At 48.0% G+C, this 20,498-nt stretch overlaps 5 protein-coding genes across 8 annotated transcripts; 3 read left to right on the forward strand and 2 right to left on the reverse strand.

The window, feature by feature from the left end:
• Window positions 1-289: 289 nt before the first annotated feature.
• On the forward strand, window positions 290-4,304 carry LOC148328486 (ectonucleotide pyrophosphatase/phosphodiesterase family member 7). 2 transcript variants are annotated; one of them, XM_088305895.1, is made up of 6 exons: window positions 290-602; window positions 678-974; window positions 1,709-1,854; window positions 2,550-3,173; window positions 3,629-3,857; window positions 3,930-4,304. In XM_088305895.1, the coding sequence occupies exons 2-6, from the start codon at window positions 707-709 to the stop codon at window positions 4,007-4,009; spliced, it is 1,347 nt and encodes a 448-aa protein (XP_088162021.1). In that variant the 5' UTR covers window positions 290-602; window positions 678-706; the 3' UTR covers window positions 4,010-4,304. The 2 variants fall into 2 exon arrangements, with proteins under 2 accessions (XP_088162021.1, XP_088162022.1); XM_088305896.1 differs by lacking the exon at window positions 290-602 and having other exon boundaries at window positions 625-974.
• On the reverse strand, window positions 4,203-7,814 carry tmem242 (transmembrane protein 242). Of its 2 annotated transcripts, XM_088305908.1 has the most exons (6): window positions 6,999-7,814; window positions 6,800-6,915; window positions 6,218-6,345; window positions 5,909-6,009; window positions 5,033-5,164; window positions 4,203-4,954 (listed from the first exon to the last, which is right to left on the reverse strand). In XM_088305908.1, exons 1-6 carry the CDS (start codon window positions 7,035-7,037, stop codon window positions 4,847-4,849), a joined length of 624 nt encoding a protein of 207 aa, XP_088162034.1. In that variant the 5' UTR covers window positions 7,038-7,814; the 3' UTR covers window positions 4,203-4,846. The 2 variants fall into 2 exon arrangements, with proteins under 2 accessions (XP_088162034.1, XP_088162035.1); XM_088305909.1 differs by having other exon boundaries at window positions 6,873-7,814.
• A 651-nt stretch (window positions 7,815-8,465) lies between these two features.
• LOC148328488 (synaptotagmin-11-like) lies at window positions 8,466-12,986 on the reverse strand. Its single transcript, XM_088305894.1, has 4 exons — window positions 12,684-12,986; window positions 10,803-11,716; window positions 10,189-10,309; window positions 8,466-9,419 (listed from the first exon to the last, which is right to left on the reverse strand). Exons 1-4 carry the CDS (start codon window positions 12,715-12,717, stop codon window positions 9,109-9,111), a joined length of 1,380 nt encoding a protein of 459 aa, XP_088162020.1. The 5' UTR covers window positions 12,718-12,986; the 3' UTR covers window positions 8,466-9,108.
• Window positions 12,987-14,008: 1,022 nt separating this feature from the next.
• Window positions 14,009-16,677, forward strand: LOC148328489 (uncharacterized). Its single transcript, XM_088305905.1, has 6 exons — window positions 14,009-14,187; window positions 15,297-15,632; window positions 15,813-16,070; window positions 16,234-16,324; window positions 16,402-16,459; window positions 16,537-16,677. The coding sequence occupies exons 1-6, from the start codon at window positions 14,142-14,144 to the stop codon at window positions 16,654-16,656; spliced, it is 909 nt and encodes a 302-aa protein (XP_088162031.1). The 5' UTR covers window positions 14,009-14,141; the 3' UTR covers window positions 16,657-16,677.
• A 12-nt stretch (window positions 16,678-16,689) lies between these two features.
• On the forward strand, window positions 16,690-19,923 carry LOC148328490 (uncharacterized). 2 transcript variants are annotated; one of them, XM_088305903.1, is made up of 6 exons: window positions 16,690-17,458; window positions 18,124-18,477; window positions 18,666-18,923; window positions 19,376-19,466; window positions 19,540-19,683; window positions 19,759-19,923. In XM_088305903.1, exons 1-6 carry the CDS (start codon window positions 17,413-17,415, stop codon window positions 19,811-19,813), a joined length of 948 nt encoding a protein of 315 aa, XP_088162029.1. In that variant the 5' UTR covers window positions 16,690-17,412; the 3' UTR covers window positions 19,814-19,923. The 2 variants fall into 2 exon arrangements, with proteins under 2 accessions (XP_088162029.1, XP_088162030.1); XM_088305904.1 differs by having other exon boundaries at window positions 19,543-19,683.
• The last annotated feature ends 575 nt before the right edge of the window (window positions 19,924-20,498 follow it).

Genomic DNA, 20,498 nt, shown 5'->3' on the forward strand with positions numbered 1-20,498 from the left:
AATTCTCTGAATCAAAATGAGTACATTTATATCTATGATTTTTTTTCCATATTATTTTGGTAGCTTGAAATTAAACTGTAAAGAATCGTAAGCAATTTCATGGGTATGACTTTTTTTTATTTTTTTTAAAAGATAATCCTAAAGATTAAAATGAAAATGAAGCATGCAAGGTGCCACATATGTTTTGAGGAATTAAAGTTGAAGTGTGAAGAAAGGAGCCCTGAGTTTGACCTTGAACCAGCATCAAGGCTAATGGTTGTGACATCATCACTTGGATTGCTGAAATGGGTGGGCGTGCAAAAGCGGAAGAGCGCAGTCATCGTTTCATTTTGGCAACCTTGCCACTCTAATCAGCTCGTCTGATAAAGCGAGCGAGCGTCGCAACACGTGCAACCCAACTCGCCCACAATTGGCCCTTCTACGTCGGGATGCAGCTTTGCCCACATGCGCCTTGCCATTGACTGATGACCATTCAATTGTTTGTCCATATGTGCCCTGACATTGACTGGCGACCAGTCTGGAGTGTGTCCTGCGTGCTGGTTGGACAACGCGTGCGTTGGCCATGCATGTCCATGTCAATCAAAGCTAATCGCTGGTCCAAGGTCTGCTTGAAAGTCATCAGCAGATTTCAATCAGCTTGTCAATCATTAACGATCGCTCTCCTCTTTCTCGCTCAGTCGCCGCTCTCACTCACAACCACGACATCATGGTGAGTGCCAGGCTGCGACCAGTCCTCCTCCTCGCCGCCTTGTTGGCTCAGGCCGCCGCAAAGCCGTCCGGAAGCCAAAGCGGGAGCGGTGTGGGAAGCAAGAAGCGCCTCCTGCTCATCTCCTTCGACGGCTTCCGTTGGGACTACGACCAGGATGTGGACACGCCCAACCTGGACCGGCTGGCACGGGATGGCGTCAAGGCCAAGTACATCACGCCGCCCATGCTCACCATGACCTCGCCGTCGCACTTCACCACCATCACAGGTCGCCTGGATAAACGCATAACTCCTGTCTTGTCCAACGTCCTTTTCATGTCTCGCAGTATGCCTTTAGGTCATGTCCTGTCCTGTTGGAGCAGGTCGTATCATGTCCTGTTCTGTCCTATCAAACCAGGTCCTTTCCGTATCCTGTTCTTTCTGTCATATGGAATCCTTTCCGGTCGCCTGTCCTGTCGTGCCACACCCTTTTAAGTCTTTTATTCTTGTGTCTTGTCCTGTCGCCACACGGTGTCATTTTGTGATCTGATTTGTCCTCTACTGTCATGTCAATTTGTATCCTGTCCAGTCGTTTGTCCGGTTCTGCCACAGCATGCACTGTCCTGTTGGATCATGTGTTGTCAAAACTTGTCCTTTCCTATCGTACCATGTGTTGTGGTGTCACCCGGTTCCCAAACTTGTCACCTGTCCTGTTCTGTCATATTGCGTCCTGTCCTGTGGCCTCATGTTTTATCATGTTCTGTGGTGTTACACATTTCATATCCTGTTGTCACACCGTTCAGTGTTGCAATCTGATCTGTCTTATTCCTGTCATACAATATCGTGTCCTGTTCTGTCCTTTTTGGCATCCATTTGATATTTGAGCTGAGCCTGGTAACGCATGAAACTCTGTGTAAACCGTGGAAATTGGCTAACTGGTATGACATCATCAAGCCTGGCGTGCCGCTCCAAAATATTCAAACTTACCCGCCGCCATCTTTCTCACTTTGTCTTCTTGCTCAGGCCGCTGGGTGGAGGACCACGAGGTGGTCCACAACATGATGTTCAACACGAAGACCAACCAGAAGGTTCCTCACAAGGAGACCCTCCGGCGCTCCGAGTGGTGGGACAACGGCGTTCTGCCGCTCTGGATCACGGCGCAGAACCAGGTGACAACGCTCAAGCTAATATTCAACACTCAATCGATGGCTCATTTTTGCCACGTTAGCATGACGACGATGTCAGATGATGTTGGCCACGTTAGCATGGTAGGCTACAAGTCGGTTAATCGTTAGCTTAGCTGTATTAGAGTGTTGAAGATGACAAGGACTTGGTGAACGCTTAGCAAGAAGAGCAAGTTGATGGTTTGAGGTTAGCCAAATTAGCATGTTCATGTTGTGCTGCGCGAATATTTACCCTTTATTTATGGCTGTTTTCTGCTCCTTTGTCCGCCATTGCTTTTGGCGCCCTCTGTTTTGTTGACCAATGGTAATGTTTGACGCCTTTTGGTGACGTATACATATATTTTACGTTGGATTTAAAAAAAAAAAGAGTCATAGTTACAAATAGCTCTCAAAATCTCAATTGCTACATTAGCACATTGACGCTATCAAGGACTTGGCTAGCATAAATGATCATAGTGAGGGTGTTAGCTACTGGGCTAGACGTTAGCTACTGTAGCATGATGAGCGACCAATCAGGGGCTCAGTTGATAGAGCAGGTCATAAAGTGACCGAAGTTGGAATTCCGCTGAAAGCACAAGTTGTCTCCCGGCCTGCAATGTCCATGTTCTCAATTTCTTCACTTGGTTAAACAAAGAATTAATTCATGAATTTATGCATGTAAATTTCCTCGGTTGGTTCAGGGTCTGAGGACAGCGTCTTTCTACTACCCCGGAGGAGGTGCCAAGTACAGCGGCCAGGCGGTGAACCGGGCCATCGTGGAGGAGTCAGGCCACCCCGACGACAACGAGACAGAGTGGCGGCAAAACATCGACACAGTTCTGAGCTGGTTCTCCGAGGAGGACTTTGACTTGGTCACCCTGTACTACGGCGAGCCCGACAACGTGGGCCACGTTCGGGGTCCCGACCACCCGGACCGGAAAGCCATCATCCGGCAGATTGATCGCACGGTGGGTTACCTGCGGGACGCCATCGGGCGCCACGGGCTGGACTCGGGCCTCAACGTCATCATCACGTCCGACCACGGCATGACCGCCGTCAAGAAGCGCCCTCTTGTGGACGAGATTGTGCTCAACAAGTACCTGAATCTGCTCAAGATGGCCAGCTTTGAGATTCTGGACTATGGCGGCTTTGGGATCCTGACGCCGCGGCCGGGGAAGGAGCAGGAAGTACTGGAGGCGCTGGCTAATGCTCCGAACTTGACCGTCTACAGGAAAGAGGACATGCCCGAGAGTTTCCACCTGGCGCGGAGCGGACGCCTGCCGCCCGTGGTCGTCATCGCGGACCTCGGCTTCAACCTCAACTCGGTCAGTGTGATGACATGACGCTCGTAGGGTCCACATGCTTTGTTGCAGAAGCACGAGCGTTGGCGGCACAGGAAACGGCCATCACGGCTCACCTATTTTCTGGGTTGGGTCATGTGACCTTCGAAAATTGCAATTCAGTCCACTCGCAAGAGACTCCAACTTCCTTGCTCTCAATTCTCCAAGGCTGCTGCTCTTTTTTGCCTCAGTCCCGGCCGGTCAAGGCAACTTGCTGCGTTTTATGCCTCTCGGTCCCAAAGCCCGCAATGATATTGTTGTCCCACGTTTTCATTTCACCACAAATATTGTGTGAGTGCGTGTTTAAGAAAAACAAAAACTATTTGGCTGTGTATCTGCTTCCTGTCTCCGTTTGGCAATCACGCGATTATACATTCCTCTAATGTGAACATGTTAATTAGCTAGCAGCACTAACTATTTTTTTTTTTTGGGCCCACCAGAGATTCATCGTGTACGTGAACAAAGGCGATCACGGCTTCCACAACGGTGAGATGGACATGAAGATGATCTTCAGGGCCTTTGGACCCGATTTCAAGAAGAACTTCCTGGCCGAGCCCTTCGACAGCATCCACATCTACCCGCTCATGTGCCGGCTGCTCGACATCCGAGCGGAGCCCAACAACGGATCGCTGGAGCACACCGCCGACATGCTGATCGTCACCCAAAGCGGTAAGAGCCGGCGAGCCGCGGCGTGCGAGCACTTCATGAAAACGATCTTAATTTGCATCTTGTGTCCGGCAGGAGGGCCTCGTACGAGTCCGACGTCGTCCATGATGATGACGACCGTCGTCTTTGTCTTCATTTCCACGCTGATGCTCTAATGTCCCGAACGGCAGATATCGCGACTGCAAGATCTCATCTCCAGATCCAGGATGATGCCGACACGCCCTGCACACCTTCTATGAAATCCTTGACGCCCCGTCCAGATTCGGTTCTTGCTAAAGATCCCTCATCATGCCTGCGTATCAATCATACAAGTTCCAATGAGTAAAACTCTCAAACGGGATGACACAATTGCGATTATTCATTATTTATTTTGTTTTCATGTATGCACAGTTGCACTTTGAAATAAAGCAGATGTGTTTTGTGCTCGAAATAAAATCTATGGATGACATACGGACGACTACAATACAATACAATCTTATTTATAGAGCGCACGGGTGTCAAACTCAAATACAGAGTGGGCCGAAAAGTAAAACTTGAACAAAGCCGCGGGCCAGCATTTAATTTTTGAAAAACTATATAATATTATATTTGGATGAAAAGCGATGACGCGCCAACAACTGTAGGAATATTAAACAATTCGACTTTTGTCTTCCAAGAGTTATCAGAGAAGACCGTATGTCATATTTAGGCTTCTTGTTGACATTTGTTAGAATCAATGACATACAGTGCATGTATTCGACTTCTGCCCAGCGCCGCCAGCGTCAAGAAAAAAACATTTTAATAAGTTTGGTTTCAAACCATCATGTCATCAGCCAGTAGTTGTGCTCGTTATCAGAGCACACACGGGAAGTCCGCGAAGCTGTTTGATGTGTGGAGCCAACGTCAACAGAAAACGTTCCCACAGACCTTAAGTGTCCCTGAAGGCACCACAAAGTCACGGCGGTCACTCGGATGCTTTCCGACAGCCGCCGACTGGCATCGCTGCCGTCCGGTCACTCGGACTTGAAGAGCGAGTCCAGGTCGTGCGCGTCCGACCCCGATGCCGCCGACTTGGGGATGGGCGGGAACAGCGTCGCCATCTTCTGTCTGAAGTCGGACAGCTGAAAGAAAAACAACCGTTTAAGGCGTCGCTTTTCCTCCCTGGTGGCAAATTGTGGAAATGACGGAAGACGACGTACGCTGCCGACGCCGAGAAGCTTGCAGACACCCAAGCTGAGCAGAGCCACGCCGCAGCAAGCGTATGCCGAGCCGCGGCCCAAAGCGCGCAGGGCAAGTGCCGCGCCGCTTTCGGGGAGTGCCGCCGTGACGCCCTGGAAACGCACGCACCTCGTGACATCATCACAAGTGAAAAGGTTCCAAGGGTTTCAATGAGGCGTGTTTCAATTGAAACCAAAAGTTTTGCTTTAGAGATTAGCACAGCTTGTTGAGTTTGCCGACCTTAAGGATACTGTTAATGAATACTTGGGCACAGATCCTGTTACTGTGAATTGTTGTGTTAGGCACTTAGTGTAATTTCTTAATGACTTAAAAGGTATGAATATTTTGCATTCAGTTTTATCAATTCATGTGTTATGGCAAATATTTGCATTGAGTGGCCAAAGGTAGAGTTTGCAGTTTTATTGGGAATGTAATGTAATCTAATAAACTAATGCAATTCATACTTAGATTGTACCGGAATGTATTTGAATTAAATTTGGTCTAGCAATTGGATAGGGTGGTGAACAAAAAAAATGTACAGCAGTTGAAACGACCCAGAATTTGGGTCATGCATTTAACTTGCGTATTAGGTGAAAATCGACCACCCCAACCCATCTTTCAGGGTCAAATTAACAAATGTTAATGGGTCTGAGTTAAAGATAAACAAATTCGGGTTCTTTTTGACCCAACTGTTTTAGTGTGCACGGAGGCCACTTGGAAATAAAACAATGACAAGAAAAACCCTACTTATAGATAACAATCATTGTCATGCTTTATTCTGATCATCAAAAATGAGAAGAAAAGCTGCAAGTGCCACTCCAACAGGAAGTGTCTTGCTGGGAACAGGAAGCTGTCACCTTGCTGAACCAGTCCGGATTGTTTTTCTTGGCCAAAGCCAAAGTGGATCCGAAGCCTGCAATCAGGCCCACAGACGACACAGTAGCCAGGAAGACGGCACCTGCACACCGAAAGCACAAAACTCTCACACCTTCGCGTCCTTTCGGACAACACGTCCTATGTACAAAACACATCTCGGTGCAAAGCGCTGTCTTCAAAATTGACGCGAGACACAAAGCGACACTTGTGCTGACCTTCACCACAAAACACGAAAACAAGTTAATAACGAGGACCATGGAGCCGATGTGGACAAACGTGTAAATGAGCACCTTGAATGAGCCGCAGCCTGTCATCGTCCTCATTGGGAGACACTTGAACGAGCTTTTCATCCGCTGCGGACATGTCGCATGGGTCCGTCGTCATCACATGACCGGACAGAAACAACAACCCGGAACCTCTAAAACAAACGCAATTTCTTTTTCGTTTTTTTTTTCTTTACAATCTTCATTGAACAAAAATCCCACTCAATTAAAAAAAAACAGACATACATACAATAACACAAAAGTGGATATTATATTTTAAAATAAAAACATCAAATGGTATTATGGTAAAAAAATAAAAAAGTTTTTGAATTACTTAATTTGTACACGTGGATTTGAATTTTCGCGAGCATTTACTGAATGTCAAAGACAAAATGTTGCAATCATTTGGTGACGAAACCAAAGAAAATATGATCCCATTGAATCTGAATCTTTCTATATTTCTTGGTATTGCGACATTGCCAAAACTGGTGGATCCAGAGGCGTGGTGGAAATCGGAAATTTTTGTGAAAATGTCTGGCGTGAATGTAGATTTTGCGTTCTCACAATGACTAAACCATAAAATGATGGAGTAACAATCAAGAGGGTTACTTGGATAGACGTAAGCGAGAACGAAGATTGTGAAGATTTTGAGATGACGCCTTGCCCCATTCGCTCTTTGTACCTGGTCTGCTGCGGACAACATCTTGCTGGGTGTTGCATTGTGGCTAAGGTAAGACGGAGAAGGTTCGGTGATGCAAAATGCAAATAAAAAGGGGAGAAGAAGAAAGAAGGGAGGCGTCGGGCTAACTTGTTTTATTTGCACGTCAACGGGGAAGGTTAGCATCATTCAGGTGTACAGCAGGGGGCGCTCCAAAGCGCGGAAAGCTTTCGGGATATCGGACAGTTAGAAGAACATCGATACAAAATCTACACGTCAAGTCTCCATGTTCACATCTGCCGCGGAAGGGAGAGGAGCTTCAAAGCTCTGCCGGGTGTGCTCATCAAGACGGCTCGCATGACAGATGATGTCATGTTTGGAGCGGTCACGTGAGCACCCGACAGACGCGTGCGTGGTGTGCTTTTCAAGGGAGGGGAGGGGCGAGGGGGACAGCGCCACCGGCTGGCACAATAGTCACGGTGCAAATGAGAAGAAGGCTTGTGTTGGGAATCACTCAGTCATGTCGTACTCTTGAAATCACTAGCTACGCGTTTCGATCGGACCGTTGACTCGGGGACAGAAACGATTCATCGAATAGCCTCGACTCACAAGGCGGATATTTGGAGTGGATGTCGTAGTTAACTATATAATGCACTGTACAAAAATCTGGCTATAATGATTAAGGAATTTCCAATTACTCGTTTGAAAATGACCAACATAAGATATAGTGGATAGGCTGCAATTCCCAACACAGCTAAAGAGTTCAAGCTGCTCACTGAACTGAATAAACAACGTCATTACATCACACAGGGAGTTATGACATCATCGGTGAATTAGGAACAGGAGCGCCTTGGGAGCTTTTGGATTCAGGTCATGTACCTTCAGTCAACACCTGCAGGTGGCGCCCCAATTGACTTTCAGCTCATGAACAGGTTAGCACGGCCACGATGTTAGCTTAACATTTGCGACTCGCATCGCCGACTCGACCGCCTGCCAACTTGCCTTGAGAACGACCCGTTCGCTGCGACACAAGCGACGAAAGAAAGCTTACAGGAAGTCATTCATGCTACAAACAAGCACACGCGTGAATTTATTTACACGTTGGATCCTGCACGTGCGAGATCCCGACACCACACCACGGAAAGGCCTTTGAGCGTTTTTTCGAAGCCTCCATATCCAGCTTAAGGTCCAGGTACTTGTACGCTCGTTAAATTCTCATTGAAAGTGACTAGTACTTTCCAGATTTCATTAAAATACTTTTTTTTTCAATCATAAGCACAGTATTTTGATTCAAGAAGTGTGAATCTGGGGAACATGCTTTTTATCCGCCATACTATAATGAAGTGTAATTGCACATCCACTCCCGTAGTTGGCAGTGGCGCTCTCCTTGCCCATTGTGGGCAGCGAGTATTAGCGCTACCAGGTAGGTTTGTTTTGCAACGAACATGCAAAAATATAGTTGGGGCAGAGAGTAGGTGCGAATTGTTTTCTGCTTGCTGGGGGGTGTAAAGCAAAAAAAAAGAGAAGCACTGTGTTCAGGCATTCAAAGCGCTTCGCACTGATTTGCACTCACCGACTGATGACGCAGCATTTGGAGCAAGTGGGCGGGGGGTTGGCGGGGAAAGTATCTTGCTCAAGGACACTTCGACAAGAACCCGGGTTCGAACCCACAACTGCTACCACTGAGCCCCAACGTGTGCTAAATTTTCCAACTGAATTTCTTTGACATTTACCAGTCTAAGGTCGAGACGCAGAAAGCCTCAGACCTCCATGAGTTGAGTCCCGCCTCTTTGGTGGTTGCGCACAAATTTCAAGTTTCCAGTACGTGCATGGACCTTGAGCTGAACTTTAAGGACATGAAAAAAAGACGCTCGAAAGGGACTGCCATCACACTCAGCAGCTGGCGTCGGCAGTCGGCAACAAAGCATGGTGGGAATTGTCTGGACTGTGGTGGAGGAGAGGCGGGGGTGGGGTTGATTGGGGGGGGGGGGCTGTTGTTGGTCTTCTCTTCACAAAGACATGCAATTAATTAACTGCATGATGACAACACAGATTTGTTTTTCTTTGTTGAAACATATGCGCACGCGCGCACACACACACACACACACGCGCCCTTTCATTCATTTTTTTTTGGGAGTGTGTACTGATCAGAGCCAGTGTTTAGAAGGAGGATCCCAAATACGTGTGTGTGCGTGTGTGTGTTTGTGTGCGCTGTACACCAGGCTCTGTACACTGGTCAGTCTTGGCGTGGGTCCTGCGCTCAGTACTCGCTGAGGGTGTGCCACTTGGAGATCTGCCGGCGGGGGTTCTCGCAGACCTCCCGCCAGTGGGCGGCGCCAGAGGGCGAGGCGCCGTGCAGGCCTAGCAGCAGGCGGCCCAGCACTTCGTTCTTGGCGGTGCGGTCGAAGTCCACCACCAGGAACTCCACGGAGATCTCGGGCAGCAGCTCGGGCGGGATGTCGTAGATGAAGGACTCGTTGAAGACGGGGTTGAGCGTGCACTTCTTCACGTGAGTCTTCTTCTTGGCGATGCGCTTGCGGCCGTAGAACACGTTGACCTTCACGTACGGGTCTGCGGACGGACGCACGGCACATACAAGCGTTAGCGTCAAATTTTGCGCTCATGCCGAAGAAATGCAAGTTTTACTCTGGTGTAATCTTGGAGCAACAGTATGCTGAAATCAATTAAGGAGCTTCATTTAGACCAGGTGTGGGCAAACTATGGCCCGGGGGCCACATGCGGCCCGTTAAATGTTTTAATCCGGCCCGCCAAACTTGAAAAAAATTTAATGACTAAAACTTGTTTTATTTACTAAATACTTTGGTGTGTCAAACACAGATATTTTGTTGTAATCATTTTGATTTAAAATTAAAAGTATTTTTTTTTCTCCGATGAGGTGAGGTTACTGTACTGTCAAATTTTAGAAACTATTGTGGCCCATCAATCAAAAAGTTTGCCCACCCCTGATTTAGACAAATGTAGTCTTTTGCTGCCATTTTGTAGTATCTACGTATAGGCAATTCTAACCCCCCTTTTTTTTTTGGGCTGGGGGGGGTCATCATTTACTCATGGAGTTTGATTTAAACTCGGAGCATCACAAATAATGAAGGAACCCCGCACACATTTGCAGCATCTGTACTTTACTTGAGTATTTATTTTTCTGACGACTTTATACGTCCGACAACGACTAATGATCAATTTGAGAATAGATGAATATTTTGTGTGCAGTTTTTTTTTTTGTACTTCAATAAAAGAGTGAAATTGTTGCACTTGTAGTTCTAATCTGACGTGTACTTGTACTTGAGTGCAGCGCGCAAGTGCGCCAGCCGGCCGGACTTACTGGCAGACAGGCCTGCGATGTCCATCTTGGGGAGGTGTCGAGCCTTGAGTACCACCACGCTCAGGCGATGAGACACCGGCTGGTAGGACAACGACGCCAGCAGCTCGCCGCGATTTTCACACTGACAACACAAAGCATGAAGAGTCACTTCCTGTTTCCATCACGTCGTCGTTGCGCGACTCAACTTGTGGGAATTTATGTGTTGCGCCTTCTTCATGAGTTAAATGAATCCAAATTAAAAAAAGGATCATGTGCACATTTATACACTTTGTGTATTTTGTTGACAAACGTATGCATGTAAATGTTATTGGACCTTTTGACTTGATTCTGTCTTTCTGAATCTGGTCCCCCTTGTAACTCCCGTCCATGTTGCGTGCAGTAACATCACATCGACGCATTCTGCGACCCGTGTCGAGATTGTCAGAACGAAATCGCTGTGGAATGTTTGCTTGTTTCCATGCTGCCTGATGTCGTCACTTCTACATATTTGAGTTGCCGTTCACAAGAATGGGCCTTGTCAGCGCCATTCAAGCGGTTGAATTAAGGTGAACAAAAGCCCTACAGTCTGCCACGGATGCACGTCGCCATGGGAACAGCCAACACGGACGCCTCACCTGCATGTTCCTCTTGGTGATCCGCTGGCTCAAGTGGACCCGGCCCGTGCTGGGGTCCACGCCCTTGAGCGGCACCAGGGCCTCGCCGATGACGTCGTCGCGAGCGAAGCGGTCAAAGCTGAGCACCAGGAAGTGCAGAGTCAGCTCGGGCAGCGAGCTGTAGGCCACGCCGTAGAAGGTGAAGGTCTCATCGAAGAGCGGGTCCAGGGTCTTCCTCAACACGCGAGTCTTGACGCGGTGCTTCTTCTCGGGCAGGACGGTCATCTTGATGTAGGGGTCCGAGCTGCCGGCCTGCTCGTCCATGGCGGGTAGGCCTCGGGCACCGACCACGGTGACCACCAGGGCCTTCTTGGGGAAGTTGTAGTCCACGGCGAGGCTGACGGCGCCTAGGCCGGCTTCGGCTTCCGCTTCCGAGGAAGCTGGCGTGAAGGGCGACGCCGTCTTGCTGCTGCTCTGACTGCTGTCCGCCGAGCTGCCGTCCAAACAGCAGTAGTCGGCGCGCACGGGGAGCGCTCGTTCCAGGTGCCCGGGGCCAGACCCGGCGTGGGGACCCGCCGCGGCAGGCGCCACCAAGTGGCTCATCTGAAGCTGACCCGGGACGTCCAGGACGTTGTTCTCGGCGTCCACCAGCACCATGCCCCTAGCCCCCGCCGCACCACCACCATCCCGCCTGGCGTTACGCACGATCCTCTTGCTGCCGCTGAGCGATTCCGGGTAAATACTGATCCCCTTGAGCATGTGGATGAACTTGTAGGGCGGGTCCTCAGCATTGCAGTACCGGTCGCTGTGCAGCTTGTAGCGTCCAGATGTGCGCAAGTAACGGCGCTGGCAGAAGGACCACAGCAGAAGTGCCGCAATCACCACTGCCACCAGAACGCCCGCGCCCAGGAAGCCCGCCAGGACGGGAGACATGGCTGCGGCACAAACAGGAAGTTAGACAAGCAGGCCTCCGTGAGAAAGATGCGATGTGTGTGTGGAAGGAGGCGCGGAGGGTTGGGGGGGGTCAAGGGGGGTGATTGTGAATCTCTTTGTGCACTCTTGTCCTAATGTGCCACCACACACACGCACACACACGCGCACACATAAGCAATTTTGGCTACAGCCTATCAGAATCAGGCGCTTTCCTTCATTCACAGTCACATGATGTCATGCCTTGCAAAGTGCTGAAAGGAACCAGCTTGCTGCCTAGTAACACACACACACACGCAGCCCCCCCCCACACACACTATGACTATGTTGGGAAGGAATGACTCCTTAACTAGTAGAACGGACTAGTTATTGGTCATATCGGGGCTCACTAGTCAAACTAACGAAAATGACTATTTAATCATTTGGGCGTGAGCAATAGCTTAACAATTCCCAACACAACCAGAACAAATGAACCAGTGTAGTGAAAACAATGACGTCATGCTCATGTACGCCCAAACTGGGACCACCGCGTACAGACATGACGTCACCTCGAGGCCCACTAAAACACTTTAGGGCGTCTACGTAAAAGCCCAAAGAGAAAATAAAAATATATAATACATGTATAGTAGCTTTTGGGGGGCTCTAATAGATTTTTCTACCGCCGTCTCTCTAAGTTAAATGTCTGTTGAAAAAAAAAAATAATAATATTACGTCGCTCCCAAAACGTATTAGTGATGCCGAGGCCATTTGAGTGTTAAGCCAGCTCATGACGAGAAGCAGACAAATGTTGAGATGAAGCGCAAGGGAGGCGAAATGGCGGCCAGCCGTCGACTGGGTGGCGCCCTCGGCAGGTGTTTTTCAAGAACATGCAGCGAGCCTTTCGGGAAGGCAGGCGGGATCACAACAAGTCTCCGGCGAGGCCGAGGGTGGCCATCTGACCGGACGCCACCAGCTTGGCTTGGATTCACTCACCGTAAGAGGGTCGCAGCTCCCTCATGTCCGCCATTTTGTGACAGGGCTGGCGGGAAGCGTCCAGACGATTGACGAGAGGAAGGAAGGAGGGGAGGAGGGAAGGAAAGAGGAAACAGGTGCAGCGCTCTCTTTTTCCTTCACATTCGAAAACTAAAAGACGACGACGCTGCTCTAGTCCGGTCCGGTCCGGTTGGGGCGTCGTCTGGTGTGGTGTCTCGCCACCTCAAGCGCTGATGCTGCTGCTGCCGCTGCTGCTACTGCTGCAAGGGGGAGGATGAGAAGGATGGGAAGGATGCAGCGAGTCTGCGCACTCCGGCCGCCGCCCAATGAGATCCTCCATTGCACACTGTGCACACACGTCTCACTCGCACAAAATGTAACCAGATCCAAAGTGGGCGACATCCCAGGAGGAAAATCTGCTTGATTGAAGCAGGAAAGCATCACTGAAATGAAAGATCGCCTTTCCAAGATTGTCCCCGCCATGACGACACGCCACGTTTGATTTCAAGGCAAGAGAAAAATTGAAGAAAAAAAATGTCCTTCACCATAAGACCGTAACAGGCAAATCACCACAGAGCGGAAAAAGCATCACCAAAACACAAAAGGGAGATGAATAATCACCTCGAGTCTCAAGACAGAAGCAGGCTTAACTGAATTTTTTGCTTTTGGGGTTAAGATAGCTATTATTCAACGCTTGGGTCATTTCTGGCCCTGCCAATCTTAAGTATCGAGTTATGAAATGTTAGCATGACACTCAGATTATTTATCACGTCACGAATTGGATCCATGCGTGGTGCTGACATTTGACCTTTCCTGATAGCCGGGTGAGGTTGCGTTTTTGGGAAGGGCAATCAGAGGAGAAGTCTCTCTTCTTGTTGCTGTAAAGCTCGTGCAAGAAAATTACACAGAGATACTGACAAAGTCAAGTGAAAGCACAAAAACATCAGCCATCGAAGCACTCGGCGACTCCACGTTTCCCTGCTTGGACTATTTTGCTCAGCGGTTACCCATAATGTCCCCTATATCTGTTCATCTCCCATAATAATTTTGTTGACTATTTTTTAACGTGTGACGTCTTCAGTATCAATTGAATAACATAATTGCTTTTGTTGTTTGACTACTAATCAATTCAGCAACAGACGATGAATCCAACGCTTGCACCGAAACCTCAACAGAGTGAGAGCTCTTCGCCGCCACATACTTCTACTGAGAGAGCCTAAGCCCCGCCCCCTGCCGTGTCGTCATACATCATTACGGCAACACAATATCAAAATTGAACTACTGTATCAAAACTAACACTAAACTGAGTCAATGTTTGACTTTGAAGTTCCCTTTTCATTCTTCCTCTTTTTTGCACACTGTGCACAGCTCAGAAGAAAAGAGGAAGTGCAACAACTTCAATAAGTCTTTTTCCTCTTTATTCTCCACTCCTTTTCTTCTGTTCCCTTCACCGTCACCATGTTTTTTCCGCTGGCAATTGCTTTGGACCTGCATCTTTTGACAGGTCAGTGATTGACGTGAACGGGATTGCGTGCGCGATATGACCTAAAAAGAAAATGTAAAATTTATTAAAAAGACGAAAAAAATGGCTTCATTATTATGTTTAATATTATTTTCGCTGATTGAAGGAGCATAATGACATCATAGGTACTGGAAAAGTTCTTTTCCTCTCAGGGTGAACTTTTGTTCGCTTTCCCAGAAATCATGAGAGGTGCGTGCATATCTCTAATACAAACCAGTTGCAACACGATTCAAAGACGGCCCATTTGAAAATCGACGTACTTGATTCGCTTTGATTCGAGATGGTTTTTGCTCTATCCCTAGGAAATGTAAAAAAAAAAAATGTCAAAGCTAGCTTTCATTTTACGGACGACACAATGACCACAATAATTCTACAATATGATTTGTCGGCTTGCGGAGTCGGGATTGTTGAATGATTCCTAAGGCAGAAACACATTTAGATGTTTTGGATTGGATTGTTTACTCCAGATCTGAAGGATTTTATCATATACTCCCTAACTAAATTGACATTTTGAATGGTTTTAGTCAGCCGCCTAGACCACAATAAAAAAATAAATAAAAAATAAACTGTGCATTAAGGTAATCCAGGTGCTGGCCATCATTAAGACATTTTTTTTTATCAGCCCTTTCTAGTGGTAGTAGGAAAAAAAAACATTTTATTTGAAATTGTTCAATAAGGTTACTCTTGAGAATTGTGCCCGCCTTGGCCACATGGGGGCAGTATAATGCAATACAATACAACTTTATTTATATAACGCATTTCACTCGAATCTCTACGCACAGGATAAAGACTATATGTGAGCACCGTTAAATAATCAATTTGTTGCTTACATGATTAAAGCGCCGCAACATAGATGCTAATTGACATTAGCATTAATCTAGTGGGACCTTTCTAACAGATTTAGATACACAAAGTAGAGTTGTTTCCTCTTTAGTTTTGGAGGAAACTTGAGGTGGGCGTGGCATCAATGAGCTCGACGCCTCTTTTTGGAACAACGGTCCACTAGATGACAAATTGCTGCTTTTTGTGACATGAGTTGAGTCGAGCAATTTTTCTTTTTTGACGTGTGTGATATTCTGAATTCTGGTCAGGTTCGGGACAGCGAGTGATCTACTCACCGGTGACGTGTGCCGTGCGAGGCTCTACCGTCACGCTGTTGTGCTCCTTCACACCCATCTTGCCGGTGTTTCGGGTGGTGTGGTGCGCCAATCACCACATCTGTCATGGAAGCACGCCTTCCGTGTACGACAGTCACATAACTCGCAACAACTTGCGCTACCTGTACCTGGGGGACATGAAGAGCAACTGCACACTGCTGATCCACAACATTCAGAAGGTAGACAACAACGTCTTCCGATTCCGGATGGAAGCCGTAGACCAAGCCGGACATTTCACCGGCACCAAAGGCGTGAACGTCACTGTCGTTGGTAGGAACACGTTATAGAGATGTACCTTGACTTAAGAGTGCCTCAACGTCTGCACACACACACACACACACTTTTGAGTGCCATATGGGACCTTGGGAGCCTGTTCACCCGTCGCTGGTTTTTCATAGCTGAAGTGTTGACTGAGCATCCCGTCTCCATGGTAACCGTGCCCTCCTCTAGATGGCGATCCGATGAGGGTGCAAAGCTCCGTCCCCGAGCGCGTGAGTGAGGGTGCGGCGGTGACGCTCAACTGCACGTCCCGCTGTTCTTTTGATGATCTGAATGTGCTCTGGCAACGAGACGGTGACACCCTCCCGGAAATCGGCCCCACCCTCTGGCTGACAGCGACACAGTCGGCCAATTACACCTGCAGCCTGGCTCATATCTCCAACACTATGTCGCCGCCCTTCAGGCTGAACGTGGAACGACACCACACAGGTAAATGACGGATTCGCTTTCTTCTTCTGTTCACTTCGATATTTTCACGCATGCACATACACACGCACACACAAAACTTATCTCGTTGCGTTCTCTTGTTGGTTTTCATGCATGAAAATCTTGCAGAGTCATCCACATGTCAACTTTCTTTGTGACTTTTAAGATGAACATTTTGCTGCGATTCTGGGCAATTCCCTCCGCCTGCTGATGGTGCTGCTCGTCGTCATTCCGATCGTCGTGTTGCTTATGAAATGGTGCGTCTGCCGTCCTGATGCTAGTCATGCGCGAGTAGCATAACATAAGCACAGTTGCGATGCGTTTGACGTTTCAGGAGGAAGCGTCGGCTAGCGTCTCGTCATGATGGCAAACGTGCGAGAAGTGAGCTGGAGGTGAGTCTGCTGGCATCACACAAGACACGTGGGACAACGCTCCGCCTAATAGTGTGTGTGTGTGTGCGCGTTTGTAGATGTGTGAACCCGTGTACAGTAACACGACGCCGCTTGCTGAGCAAGGTGGTCCAGACGAACAGGCAGCGAGTCCAAGTGCAACGCAAGTCCGTAATGGTGGCGGCGTCACGATGCCGTGATCACGTCTGGATGTGCGTTTTGGGCTTTTCCAACTGTTGTCAGTGATGGGCGGAGCCTCGTGCGGACACCTGACCTGCTTCGGATGTGCCAGACAATTGCTTATGCTGCATATGAGAAAACTGGCCAATTGGAAAATAGAATGCACTTTGAACTGGGAGGTCAGAGTAGCAAAGTTGGGGGGGGGGATTAATTCACCACTGACCCCTGGGTTTGTTGTCTCACTATTTTGCATGCTTTTTTTGTGTCCACGATTACTCTTGTAGTCTAGTTTGTTTCCAGTTGTTTCTGGATTATGGCTGTTTATGGTTAGGGCTGATTTAATTTGATTTTGACTATCTAAGCAAACGCCAAGCCGTCACCGTCTCAATATCATCATGAAAAATATCATTTTGTCATCATCATGGATGATGAAGACGACACTGGCAGCAGCAGAGTGAGAGCTCCACGCAACATCCTGGTACTATGAGGGACGAAGCCCCGCCCACTTAAGATGTCATCACACATCATTATGGCGACAAAATACCCCAAAAATTGAACGGATAAAAATAACAATTGCTTTGTCCTCACGATGACTCATCACGTCAGCGCTGAGCCATTCAGTTGCACTTTTTGTCCCTCTGGCTTGACTTTGAATTTCATCACCTTCCGTTTTCTTCTGCGCTCAGCAGAAAAGAGGAAGAGCAAGTTCAACTTCTTCTCTTCATGCTTCTTTATTCTCCGCTCATTTCTTTCACATCTTCTCGTCCGTTCATATCATGTTTCTTCCACACGCAAACGTGTTGGTCTTGCTGCTTCTGGCAGGTGAGTGACGGATCACACACTGAGTGTGTGCGTGTGCGTGTGTGTGCGAGACGGGGTGTGTGTGCGTGTGCGTAAGTTCTCCAGCATGTCATGTATGGGCAGGTTAAAAATGCCAAGTGAGAGTGTGTTGTGATGTCATGATACCGCCTAAAAGCAAAAAAAACAAAACAAAACCAAACAAAAAAAAAACAACTTTTGAACATTCTGTTTGAAAACACAGAAATTGGCGCCAAGGTAAGGCAAATTTTGGATCGAAATCGGAACTTTAACGTCATTATTAGCGAACATTCGTTGTAATCGTCCACTTCCGGGTTTGTAACCACGTTCCTCTCGCCGGCTGTGGCTTGGCATTTATTCGACATTTTGTATTTTTAAAGTTGACTTTGGAGTGTAAAAAGTTTTTGGTTGGTTGGGAACCATGTCGGGGAGGGGGGGTTCGGGCGAGGGGTCGCCACACCGAAAATTAAAATGTAAAAAAATAAAAATAATAATAAAAATTTGAATAATAAAAAGTCAACCTCTAAGTTGCGGTTTTTCACTTTCCCAATTAACCACGAAAAACGATCGGTGAGTGTTTGTGCATACGTTTGCATGATACTGCCCCCAGGTGGGCAAGGCAAGTACAGCAGAAGGAGCAGCACAATATCCATCAAACTATTTTTCAGGTTCTGCGGACGCGGCAAAGAAAGAGCTCGTGCATTACTCGCTGGCGAGGACTTGCGCGGTGCGCCAGTCCACCGTGACACTGCAGTGCTCCTTCACACCCATCATGCCGGTGGTTCGGGTGGTGTGGTGCATCAATCACCTCATCTGTCATGGAAGCACGCCTTCCGTGTACGACAGTCACATAACTCGCAACAACTGGCGCTACCTGTACCTGGGGGACGTGAAGAGCAACTGCACACTGCAGATCCACAACATTCAGAAGGTAGACAACAACGTCTTCCGATTCCGGATGGAAGCCGTAGACAACGACGGACATTTCACCGGCACCAAAGGCGTGAACGTCACTGTCGTTGGTAGGAACACGTTATAGAGATGTACCTTGACTTAAGAGTGCCTCAACGTCTGCACACACACACACACACACACACACACATTTGAGTGCCATATGGGACCTTGGGAGCCTGTTCACCCGTCGCTGGTTTTTCATAGCTGAAGTGTTGACTGAGCATCCCGTCTCCATGGTAACCGTGCCCTCCTCTAGATGGCGATCCGATGAGGGTGCAAAGCTCCGTCCCCGAGCGCGTGAGTGAGGGTGCGGCGGTGACGCTCAACTGCACGTCCCTCTGTTCTTTTGATGATCTGAACGTGCTCTGGCAACGAGACGGCCACACCCTCCCGGAAAACGGCTCCGCCCTCCGGTTGACGGCAACACAGTCGGCCAACTACACCTGCAGCCTGGCGAGCCGCCCCAACACTATGTCGCCGCCCTTCAGGCTGAACGTGGAACGACGCCGTACAGGTAAATGACAGATTTGGTTTTTGGCCTCTTCTTCTGTTCTTGTCTCATCCCATCTATCTAGTTTTTTTAAGTTCCCGAAAACCAGCGAAATGGAGCATGACTACATTTAACTTTAAAAGCGGTATGCATGGCACTTATTGTGATTCCAAATCTGTGGACTGTATAGGCAAAATATTTTGAAATATTTTGGTTGAATTTTCACCACACAATACTACCCATGGTCTTTTTTAAAAATCTTGATCTAATATAAAATAATACTAAAACTTAGTGTTTTGAAAAAACTAAAACTAAGAACTAAACCCGCACTGAAAACTAATTAAAAAAAAAACTCAAAACGAAATAAAAACTAACACACACTCACTTGTTCTTGTTGTGTTCTCATCTTCAATGTTTTCACGAATGAAAAAACTTGCTGAGTCCTCACTGTGTCCGTTTGCTTGGCGACTTTCCAGACGGACATTTTGCTGCTACGCTCGGTCTCTCCTTGGGCCTCCTGATGGCGCTGCTCCTCGTCATTGCCATCACGTTGTTCCTCATCAAACGGTGCGTTCTCGTGCGGGACGTTAGCGTGGTAGCAGTTAGCATTAGCACACTTAGCACGTGTTGGACACTCCAGCAGGAAGCGGCGGCTGGCGTCTCGTCACGACAACAGTAACACAATGCCGGTTGGTGACAGACGTGGTCCAGATGGAAAGGAAATGGACCAGAGTGACGAAGTCAGTTATGCTGCCGTCCAGTTTAAACCAAAGGCCATCAACAGGTATCACACACACACGCACACACACACACACACACACACAACTGTGCTGCTATTAAAGCATTGTTGTCGTTTGAGGCCGGCGGAAACGGAGGACGTGGTTTACTCGTCTGTAGCGCATAAGTCCCCGTGAGTGCTCCGCCGGCAGGAAGCGATGCCACGCGCCGACCGGAGTCACGTAACACAAGAACAAGCAAAGTGATGTCACACGTGCCAAAGTTTCAATAAAACTGGAATCCAATCCACCAAGTTGTTTCCCGTTTGTCATGACACTATTTCCCGTCGCGTCCACCTGAATTCTTTCTTGCCACAAAAATACTCGACAACACTTCACTTCTCATTCACGTCATCCAAACAGGAAGTGGCGGCCGCCTTTTTGCCGACAAGCGGGCAGGCCTTGTAGTGGATTCTATGAAAGGGGGATGTGAACATCGAAGCCAATAGAGAAGACGTAAAATACACAAAAAAACGAGAACAACTAAATGCAGAAATAATGATGGCCAACTGAAATGAAATTCCTCCTGCTGACCAATAAAGGAGTCAATGATTAAGCACCACGACAAACCAAACCAGTTCTTGGCTTTCCAAAGAAATTCAAGCAAGGCTGCTAGAATTTGCAAAAGAAGAACATTTGCCCAAGAACTTTTTGTTATCACGTCTCTGTACGTAAGTTGTCCATCTAAGCAAAAAACACAAGTAGCCAAAACACACGCTTGCCTCTTCATCGCCCTCTTCAAAAGCGCTCATCCAAATCCCAAGTTTGTCCTCCAAGCCTCTTGTCCAATGGCGAGACGTCACGCCACCGAGCGGCGACTCTT

The sequence above is a fragment of the Idiotropiscis lumnitzeri genome, chromosome 10, assembly GCF_059441095.1.
Source record: "Idiotropiscis lumnitzeri isolate Australia: NSW breed Sydney's pygmy pipehorse chromosome 10, RoL_Ilum_1.0, whole genome shotgun sequence".
NCBI classification, from domain to species: Eukaryota; Metazoa; Chordata; class Actinopteri; order Syngnathiformes; family Syngnathidae; genus Idiotropiscis; species Idiotropiscis lumnitzeri.

Bases quoted from the DNA above. Each gene is read 5' to 3' on its own strand.
- LOC148328488 (XM_088305894.1), bottom strand. From the start codon at position 12,717: ATGGCGGACATGAGGGAGCTGCGACCCTCTTACG. The intron at 11,717-12,683 runs GTGAGTGAATCC...TTTGTGCCGCAG, and splicing joins GGAGCTGCGACCCTCTTACG to CCATGTCTCCCGTCCTGGCG. The intron at 9,420-10,188 runs GTAAGTCCGGCC...GTCCGTCCGCAG, and splicing joins CATCGCAGGCCTGTCTGCCA to ACCCGTACGTGAAGGTCAAC.
- LOC148328490 (XM_088305903.1), top strand. From the start codon at position 17,413: ATGTTTCTTCCACACGCAAACGTGTTGGTCTTGCTGCTTCTGGCAG. The intron at 18,478-18,665 runs GTAGGAACACGT...GCCCTCCTCTAG, and splicing joins CGTGAACGTCACTGTCGTTG to ATGGCGATCCGATGAGGGTG. The intron at 18,924-19,375 runs GTAAATGACAGA...GCGACTTTCCAG, and splicing joins CGTGGAACGACGCCGTACAG to ACGGACATTTTGCTGCTACG.
- LOC148328489 (XM_088305905.1), top strand. From the start codon at position 14,142: ATGTTTTTTCCGCTGGCAATTGCTTTGGACCTGCATCTTTTGACAG. The intron at 14,188-15,296 runs GTCAGTGATTGA...AATTCTGGTCAG, and splicing joins GGACCTGCATCTTTTGACAG to GTTCGGGACAGCGAGTGATC. The intron at 15,633-15,812 runs GTAGGAACACGT...GCCCTCCTCTAG, and splicing joins CGTGAACGTCACTGTCGTTG to ATGGCGATCCGATGAGGGTG.
- tmem242 (XM_088305908.1), bottom strand. From the start codon at position 7,037: ATGATGCTAACCTTCCCCGTTGACGTGCAAATAAAACAA. The intron at 6,916-6,998 runs GTTAGCCCGACG...GTCTTACCTTAG, and splicing joins TTGACGTGCAAATAAAACAA to CCACAATGCAACACCCAGCA. The intron at 6,346-6,799 runs GTAACCCTCTTG...CGTTTGTTTTAG, and splicing joins TCTCGCTTACGTCTATCCAA to AGGTTCCGGGTTGTTGTTTC.
- LOC148328486 (XM_088305895.1), top strand. From the start codon at position 707: ATGGTGAGTGCCAGGCTGCGACCAGTCCTCCTCCTCGCCGCCTTGTTG. The intron at 1,855-2,549 runs GTGACAACGCTC...CGGTTGGTTCAG, and splicing joins GGATCACGGCGCAGAACCAG to GGTCTGAGGACAGCGTCTTT. The intron at 3,858-3,929 runs GTAAGAGCCGGC...TGTGTCCGGCAG, and splicing joins GCTGATCGTCACCCAAAGCG to GAGGGCCTCGTACGAGTCCG.